The 9,158-nt window shown below is 55.4% G+C and overlaps 1 protein-coding gene and 1 long non-coding RNA gene across 4 annotated transcripts; one reads left to right on the top strand and one right to left on the bottom strand.

Moving 5' to 3' along the window:
- Positions 1-292: 292 nt before the first annotated feature.
- Positions 293-9,152, top strand: LOC121023338 (neurogenic locus notch homolog protein 4-like). Of its 3 annotated transcripts, XM_040465149.1 has the most exons (12): positions 293-467; positions 1,267-1,348; positions 1,540-1,832; positions 3,354-3,701; positions 3,779-3,901; positions 4,020-4,256; positions 4,371-4,526; positions 4,837-5,031; positions 6,438-6,551; positions 7,637-7,750; positions 7,838-7,960; positions 8,710-9,152. In XM_040465149.1, the coding sequence occupies exons 1-12, from the start codon at positions 413-415 to the stop codon at positions 8,871-8,873; spliced, it is 2,004 nt and encodes a 667-aa protein (XP_040321083.1). In that variant the 5' UTR covers positions 293-412; the 3' UTR covers positions 8,874-9,152. The 3 variants fall into 3 exon arrangements, with proteins under 3 accessions (XP_040321083.1, XP_040321084.1, XP_040321085.1); XM_040465150.1 differs by lacking the exon at positions 4,020-4,256; XM_040465151.1 differs by lacking the exons at positions 7,637-7,750; positions 7,838-7,960; positions 8,710-9,152 and adding an exon at positions 6,786-7,545.
- Positions 2,157-6,431, bottom strand: LOC121023339 (uncharacterized). Its single transcript, XR_005787349.1, has 2 exons — positions 5,506-6,431; positions 2,157-3,199 (listed from the first exon to the last, which is right to left on the bottom strand). It is a non-coding gene; the product is annotated as an uncharacterized LOC121023339 (long non-coding RNA).
- Positions 9,153-9,158: the final 6 nt, after the last annotated feature.

The following is a 9,158-nucleotide window of genomic DNA, read 5'->3' as shown; positions in this document are numbered from 1 at the left end:
AGGCCCTGACCCTCCCAGGGCAAGGGTAAGCCACCTCGTCATTCTCATCTCTAGAAAGGGGAGACCACACAACAACAGAAGGGCTGGGACTGAACCCAGAACCCACCCCCCAGCCCGGTGCTCCCGTCCTGTTCACCTGCCACACCATCCCACTCCCCATCTCCCCAGGGGTTGTCAGGGACAGAAGGCCCCTCCCTCATCCCCCTCAATGTTGTTTCACTCCTCCCCCTCCCATCACTAGGGTGTCCAGGACATTGTGTGACTCAGGAAACAGCTCAGACGTGAGGCTTGCAGTGGGCAGAGGAGGAGGAAGGGGCCGTGGGAGCAGAGGAGGTGGCTCCTGCCTCGGTGAGGGCTCTGAGGGTCCTTGCCTGAGGAGGCAGAGGATCTGGGTGTGGGGCGGTGCTCTGGAATGCAGCCCCCTTCACTGCTGCTGCTGCTGTGTCACTCAGTCGTCAAGACCAGAGGTGAGGCATGGGGTAGGAGAGGTGACGGGACCCATCTTCCTTAAGAGGGTGTTGATGGGTTGGGGGCGGAGGGCCAAGCCCCGTGCTTTGAGAGGACACCGGGTGGAAGAGAAACTCACCACCATCACCCCCCAAATGCAGGGAGAGAAGACTCTGCTGCTGCAGCTGCACAAACCAAGGCTTTGGGGCCTGTGCCAGGGGCGGTGACTGTCTGGGGACTGGGTGGGAGGGTGCCCGCCTCAGGGAGAACCCAGTTGGCCTTAGTGCTGGGGGACAGCAGGCTCTTGCAATCACATTTAGGAGGTAAAGAGGGGAAAAGACTGGCCACCTGCTAGGGAAGGCGATGAGAACAAAGCAGGAGATGGAGACATGGGAAGGTCAAGGGCTGACCAAGTCCCTTTCCCGGTCCAGCTGTCCCCACCCCCCGGATGGCTCAATGCTGGGCCCTTCCGGGAGGAAATCCCTTCAATGTCTCAGCCATTCACCTTCCAGGAGTTCCCTGGGCCCCCCTCCTGAGCGCTGTTGTCTCCATTCCAAGGGATGGAGCCTGAGGCTGGACTTGGAAGGCTGGCTAATAAACAGGAAAGGGGGTGGGGATTAGGAGCTGAGAGGATCCCCAGGCCTGGGATGGGGGCGGGGCGATGCCAGAGCAAGAGCACCACTCCGGTAGGGATCAGGCAAGTGCAGAAGTGGTGGTGGCTGACAGCACGTGTGGGGCTGCTGCAGGCAGCAAAGCACCCAGAGAAATCTGGGAGCACAGCGCTCCCCACTCCTATGCCTTCCTCATCTCCATCCCTAGTGCTTCGGTGTGGGGACTTCCCAGAACCCTGTGCCAACGGAGGCACCTGCCTGAGCCTATCTCAGGGACAAGGGAGCTGCCAGTGAGTTCTCCTGGGAGTGGGAGACCAGAAATGGGGAGGGAGAGCTGGGGAGGAGGAGGGACTGGGAAGGAAGGAGAAAGGGAGGAGGTAAAGGCACTAAAGGGAAACACATGAAGGCAAAGGAAGGGAGGTGGGAGAGAAGGCAAAGAGGACCCAGTGACTTAAGTTTTCCACTCTCCTTCCCTGCTCAGGTGTGCCCCTGGCTTCCTGGGTGAGACATGCCAGTTTCCTGACCCCTGCCAGGATGCCCAGCTCTGCCAGAATGGGGGCAGCTGCCAAGCTCTGCTTCCCGCCCTCCCAGGCTCCCCCAGCCTTCCCTCTCCCTTGGCCCCCAGCTTCTCCTGCACCTGCCCCTCTGGCTTCACTGGCCACAGGTGCCAGGCCCAACTCAAGGACCCCTGTTCTTCCTTCTGTTCCAAAATGGGCCGCTGCCATATCCAGGCCTCAGGCCGCCCGCGATGTTCCTGTCTGCCTGGATGGACAGGTGAGCACTGCAGTGGTGGGGAGGACGGGACAGGCAGGAACACTGGACTGGGAAGTGCGGTGGGAAACATGGAACTGGAGTCTGCAAAACAGCCAGCCCCTTTGAGGACAGAGGCTGTGAGAATCAATAAGCCCTCTTGCTGACCATTGACCCGAGACACATTCACCAGCATGGCTGTACCAATGGTTAAAACGTTGAAGTGTTTTCCAACCCGTTAGTAAATGGCTACTGCCATAGCCCCCTTAGTGCCCCTGCCTGGCCCCTCGACCCAGTAGCTAGAGGGTTAATGCCTAGCACAAGGCAGGGAGAGGGGAACCTCCTAGATTCTGCATAATGGGCATCTGGCCTTTATTCTTCCCAGTAGGAGCCCATAACAGCACCTGGAAACACTGTGGTGGTGGGAGGTGTAATGGGGGTGGAAGGGATCTGACCCAGAGAGAGGAACGGGTATCAAGGCAAGGAAGAGGGGTGCAACCCGGGGACGAAGGTGTGGGACCCCTGGTGGGCAGGGTGTCCTAGCCTGGGGAAGCAGTCAGGGGTATGGGACAGAGGTGAGAGCCCCTGGAGAGGAAGGCTCCCCTGATCTACCAGGAGGGAGGGGACTGGACAGGGCAGTGAAGACCACACGGGGAGGAAAGTGATCTGTGAGGGGTGGACTAGAAGAGCAAGGCTTCTCAAACGTGGCAAGGCACAGCAATCACCTGGAAAGCCTGCAACATACTGGTGCCCACGTCCCAGAAAGGCTGCTTTAGTGGGTCTGGGGTGGGCCCAGGCATGGAGATATTTTGAGTGCCTGGGTAATTCTGAGGATTTCGGGGTGGCAGACCAGCCTCTCGTGGTATGACAACAAGGAGGACTGTCAATGGCAACTTGCCAGGCCTTGTGCTTCAGAGCAGAGGCCCACGTGTCCAGTGCCAGCTCTGCCACCGATGAGACACGCGCCCTTGCATCAGGTGGTTAAGCTCTCTGCATCCTCAGTTGCCAGCTGATGTCCACACTTCATAACACTGTTGAGAGGAGGAAAGGGAGTGATGTTCAGGAGGTGGTCACTTAGCCCAGTGCCAGCCGCCACCACCGCCATTGCCACTGTGGGGAACAGATGAGACGTCTGTCTCCTTATCATTGGCTGCAACACTGTACCCACCTAAAGATTAGGAAATCCAGGCAAGAGAGGCCAGACACACCTGAGGGCACACAGCGGTGGTGGCACAGCAAGGTGCCGAGTCTGGAGGCCAGCTGCTTTTCTCCTCCCCACCAAGGAAAGGCCACCAAATTTGGAAGGACACTGTGTCTCAGGTCTGCTCAGCAGGGCCAGCCTGCAATACTCCCACCAACAACGACGGGTCCCATTTTCCAGAATGCCAAACCTGAGGCAAGGGGTGGTGGAGCAGGGCAAAAAGCGTATGGGAACAAAGAGAAGGCAACATGAAAATCAGACACAGATAATCCAGTGAGAGAACTGGATTCTCCCAGCGGAGCGGGGGCCGGGGATTGAACAGCGCGCTCTGTCCTCTGCCTCAGGTGAGCAGTGCCAGCTGCGGGACTTCTGCTCAGCCAATCCCTGCGTCAATGGAGGGGTGTGTCTGGCCACATACCCCCAGATCCAGTGCCGCTGCCCACCTGGCTTCGAGGGTCATGCCTGCGAACATGATATCAATGAGTGTTTCCTGGACCCAGGGCCCTGCCCCAAAGGCACTTCCTGCCATAACACCTTGGGATCTTTCTGGTGTCACTGCCCCACTGGGCAGGAGGGTCCACGCTGTGAGCTCCAGCCAGGACCCTGCCCCCCTACGGGCTGTCCCAATGGGGGCACCTGTCAGCTGGTTCCAGGGAGAGACTCCACCCTCCACCTCTGCCTCTGCCCCCAAGGTGCGTCCTCACGTCTGCCACCCCTCTCTCGGGGCAGGGAGGTCCCCTCCCCTTCGCTAATCCCATGACCCTGTCAGGTTTCAGAGGCCCGAGCTGTGAGGTGAATCCAGATGACTGTGCTGGGCACCAGTGTCAGAACGGGGGCACTTGCCTGGATGGGCTGAGCACCTACACGTGCCTCTGCCCAGAGGCCTGGACAGGTGAGTGGTTTAAGCCAAGTCCATGGCACCCGTGGCCCATATGATCAGCCCCTAGCCTCCCCTCCTCACAGGGCTCCCAACTCCAGCCTTTGTCCCCTTCCCATCCCATCCCCCACAGGCTGGGATTGCTCCGAAGATGTGGATGAATGTGAGGCTCAGGGTCCCCCTCGCTGCCAAAATGGGGGTACCTGCCAGAACTCAGCTGGCAGCTTCCATTGTGTGTGTGTGAGCGGCTGGGGAGGCACAGGCTGTGAAGAGAACCTAGACGACTGTGTTGCTGCCACCTGTGCCCCGGGATCCACCTGCATCGATCGTGTGGGCTCCTTCTCCTGCCTTTGCCCACCTGGCCGCACAGGTGTGACAGAAGGCTCGGGGAGGTGGCCGTGAGGATGACAAGTGACAGAAGCATAAGGGGGGCAGCTGGGATCCTCAAGCGGCCCAAGAGCCTCATGCCCATCCTGCCCTCCAGGACTCCTGTGCCACATGGAGGACATGTGCCTGAGCCAGCCATGCCACGGGGAAGCCCAGTGCAGCACCAATCCCCTGACAGGCTCTCCACTCTGCCTGTGTCAGCCTGGTTACTCGGGGCCCACCTGCCACCAAGACCTGGATGAGTGTCAGATGGGTAAGGCACCCCCACATCAGATCCTCTCTGAGTCCCAAACAGCCTCTGCAAATTGTTTTTCAAATTAAAAATACAATCATCTCTTTTTTCCCAATTTTGTCCAGATTTGGCAATTTTTCCCTACACGGTCTTCTCACCAGTGCTTAGCCCTCCGGGCCCCACTTAGTCCTCGTCTGTGTTAAAGACACCAGCCCTTTCTCCGATGTGTTCATTCTGCCACAAGCAGGCCCTCACACGCCTTCCCTGGCAGTCTGGCCTCCTTGCCCTTCTGCCCTGGGCCCCTGTGAACTTCTGACTCCTCTCCTCCTAGCCCAGCAAGGCCCCAGTCCCTGTGAACACGGCGGCTCTTGCCTCAACACCCCTGGCTCCTTTGACTGCCTCTGTCCCCCTGGCTACACGGGCTCCCGCTGCGAGGCTGATCAAAATGAGTGCCTGTCCCAGCCCTGCCATATAGGCAGCACCTGCCTGGACCTGCTTGCCACCTTCCACTGCCTCTGCCCACCAGGTACTAGATGGATGGGGCCCTGAGTAGAGGACACAGGGGACTAATCCTGAACACACTAGGCATGACCCCTCCAGAACATAGACAGCCCCAGCCCAGTTGGGATCAGCTATCAAAGAATACCTCTTTCTCATCTCCCCACCCAAGATGAACACTCTGGGAAACCCATGGCCTCTAGGAAAAGGGCAGCCACAGATGGTACTGAGGTTGTACACTGCTCAACTCTGGGGGTGAGAGGAAAGCATTCACTTCATAGTCATTGTAAAGTGCGCGGCCTGGTCCACTGTACACAGAGGCCCATCAAGGAAGAGCAGAACAACAGCAGCCTCGGCTCATGCCAACTCAGAATGTTCCTCCTAATCACAGAAACTCTCCCCTGTAGAGATTGAGTAAATCCTTAAAACCCCAAAGGGCCTGTATGCTTGAATTTGGTACAATAGGAAAAAAAAAAAAAAAGTGCCACAAGGCTGCACCTACCTCCAAGTTACTTTTAAGGGAGACAGGTCTCCCCAGGGGTATAGTGACCAACCCGATATCAGGAAGCTGAATGAAACCAAAAAAATAACAGCTTACTTTATGCCAAGTACCACCTGAACATCTTACATGCATTTTGTCATCTTGGCAATAACCCTCTAAGGTCAGTATTGTTACTGTGTCCATTTTACAAGAAACAGGCACAGAGGGATTAACTGAGTTGTCCAGCCAGTAAGTGGCATGGCCGGGATTCAAACCCAGGGCTTCAGTAGATTTAACCACTACACCAAACAGCCTTCCTAAACTGAGCAGCATCCAAGGAAAAAAGCTGAGAAAACCATGCAGTCCTCCAAGGGACAAGGTCATAGATACCAAGGAACTTCGGAAGCAGAATCCCCAGGCAAGAAGTGGGAGGCAGCCAAGGTCTAGAGGCTGATCCAGCTTCAGTTCAGGGTGAGACTGTGGATACCAGGACAAGCCCAAAGATACAGGACAAATATGTGACCAACAAGCTACCCAAATGCCCTTCAAATACCCCCCCCTTGGGGACTCCTGGTCTCCCTGGCACAGAAGCCTGCTGGGGTAGAACAAGAGGCATGACTCACCTCCAGGCACATGGCCATTTGTTTCATTTGACCTTGAGGACCTCCAGGCTCATTAGCCCAGCCCAGTGAGCCTGCCGTCTGGGCACAGAGAATGGCCCCCAAAGGTACTTCCTTGCTGCCCCCTCGGGTCCCAGCAGGCGCCTTGCTCCCTGAGCTTTCACATTTAAAGGGGGCAGAGCCACACACAGCAGAGCAGCAGGACCGCGGGCTCGTCGCCCCAACCTTCAGGCACACAGCACCCTGGGAGGGTTCTAGAACCCTGGTCCTCCTGGGCAGAAGGAGTGAGCAGCCCGGGCAGGGCTCAGCCTGCACCACATCTCCACGTCCCAGGCTTAGAAGGGCAGCTCTGTGAGGTGGAGACAGACGAGTGTGCCTCTGCTCCTTGCCTGAACCAGGCTGACTGCCAGGACCTCCTCAACGGCTTCCTGTGTGTCTGCCTGCCTGGTGAGTACAGATTCCACTCCAGCCCTTCAGCCCAGGCACCTGAACCACAGTGCAGGCCCAGCAATCCCAACCTTTTGAAGTTCACCCTGGCTCGGCCAACGAGGCTCCCATTTCTCCCAACTCCTCTGCTCCCCCAACTCTCTTCTGTTACATCCCAAACCTTCCTCGCGTCCTCATCCACCTTTATCTCTGTCCTGCCAATTACCCAAATCGTCCCTTCTGGCCCTCCTCCAGAGTCCGCTCGTGGGGAGCCCAGGCTGGTCTTGGCACTGCTCACCCTGGATGCAGGGAAAACTGCCCCCGGCCTTCCTTCTCCACCATTATCGATCCCTCTGTTCCCTGATGTGATGATAACAGATGTTTCTTGAATATTTGCTCCAGGCCAGGCACTTGGCTGTGTACTTTTCAGGCATTACCTCATTTAATCCTTTCAATGACACCATAAATTAGGTTCTATTATTCCCCTTTTACAGAAGAGGACACTGCAGCCTAGAGAGCTTGAGTAACTTGCCCAAAGTCACACAACTGGCAGGTGCTGAACATCATCCTCCTGTCACCTCCACCTGCCCCAGGTGTCTTCTCTGGGAAGCCACCCAGATTCACTTTTCCTGGTGAGGGGAGGGGCCCGACTTGCATTTTTGCTTTTGATACATAGTATTTTCACCATTCACACACACAGCCAGTTATACCTTCTTTATATAAAGAATAAAGTTACTAAGATATGCTGTTATGTTCTGAAATTCAAATCACTCTTTGAGAAGCCCCCAGATTGGTACCTTCATTATATAATGATACATGCAGATGAACCTCCAAACCAAGCCATTTGAAACAAGATTCTCTTCACTGCAATTCATAGCAATGTTATTTCTGTCTGTGTAAATACAAGGTTAAATATCGGCATTAACTCTAAATTTCTTGTTTGAATCCATGAAATCATACCTGTACATCTCAGTCACAAATATTTGTAACAAACTCCCTGATGAATCCAAAGTCAGGAAAGAAAGAAAAAGAAGGAGAGGAGAGGAGAGGAAACGAAAGGAAAGATAACCTTTACCATCTCTCCCCACTTACTCCCTGCCCCCCAGGATTCACTGGCTCCCGGTGTGAGGAGGACATCGATGAGTGTAGAAGCTCTCCCTGTGCCAATGGTGGGCAGTGCCAGGACCAGCCTGGATCATTCCACTGCGAGTGTCTTCCAGGTAGACCAGTGCTCAAACACTGCAGGGAAGAGTGGGGGCCAAGTGCAGACTCCCCTGCAGGTCCCTGACCCTCCTGCTGTGCCATAGGCTTTGAAGGCCCTCGCTGTCAGGCCAAGGTGGATGAGTGTCTGAGTGGCCCATGCCCCACTGGAGCAAGCTGCCTGGATCTCCCAGGAGCCTTCTTTTGCCTCTGCCCCTCTGGCTTCACAGGTAAGCAGGGGAGGTGTTAGAAAGGACTGGCAGGATAGTTGAGTCCATTAGGGGTGGAGCAGAGGTCACTGCTGGATATTCAAGGGTTGGAATGTAAAAAGAGAATGAGAATGGAACCCCTTCAAATTATTCAATGCAAAACTTGCACAACCTCAGGCTGACAGCAGATGTTATTTACAGGGCCCACACTGGGCCCAACATGAATGGTGTGATTAGGGCTCAGAAACAGGATGGGGTTCAAGAGGAAGCCATTCATTTGCTTATTGAGAATGTATTAAGTGCCTACTATGCACAGCCAGACACAGACACAAGTTGGTAAGAGACCTGCTCTCTTCAAGTGGCGTTAAATCTAGTGCAGAGAGACCAAGAAGTCTCCTGTTGGTTATGGCCACAGGTGCTCTGAGAGAGACTGCACAGGATTCTATAAGAGCACAAAGGACCAGCCAACCAGACTAGAGATGAGAAGGCTTCATGAGGAGGTAATGGCTGAGCTAGTCTGGAAGAATGAGTAGGAGTTTGTCAAGACAGAATGATTACATGTTTTAGCTGCAGGTAACTGCATTGCGAAATGATGCCATGCAGGACCCTGTGTGCCATTCTGAGGAAGTTAGACAGTATCCTGAGGCAACAGGGAGCCACTGAAGGACAGGTTCGTGGGGAGTGAGCAAGTCATATGTAAAAAGTGGCTTTGGCCCCATCAAGGACATAGAAGGACTCTGTTTTCCCTCTGACCCATCTCCCCACCCCAGGTCATCTCTGTGAGGTTCCCTTGTGTGCCCCCAACCTGTGCCAGCCCAAGCAAAAATGCCAAGATCAGGAAGACAAGGCCCACTGCCTCTGCCCTGACGGAAGCCCTGGCTGTGCCCCCGTTGAGGACAACTGCACCTGCCACCACGGACACTGCCAGAGGTAACCTTCCACTGTCCTCTGGGTCCTCCTCAGCTAGGCCAGGGGGAGACAACCAGGGAGGGGTGAGTCTGCAAGAAATGACCAATAGGGAAGAAGAAGGAAATGGCCAAGTTCTGAGGTCAAAGCCAAGGTGAGGGATCCACTAGTGAGTGCTATCCCGTGAGGGGAGAGTTCATAAATAACAGGAGAAACGGAGGGCTAGAGGGTCAGAACAGGAAGAAAAACATGAAATCCCAGGGCCAATTAATCATACATTAGAGGGGTACCTGGGTGGTTCAGTCAGTTGAGC

The sequence above is a fragment of the Herpailurus yagouaroundi genome, unplaced genomic scaffold, assembly GCF_014898765.1.
Source record: "Herpailurus yagouaroundi ecotype Mexico unplaced genomic scaffold, PumYag 556, whole genome shotgun sequence".
Lineage (NCBI taxonomy): Eukaryota > Metazoa > Chordata > Mammalia > Carnivora > Felidae > Herpailurus > Herpailurus yagouaroundi.
This window is presented reverse-complemented; position numbering and strand designations above follow the sequence as displayed.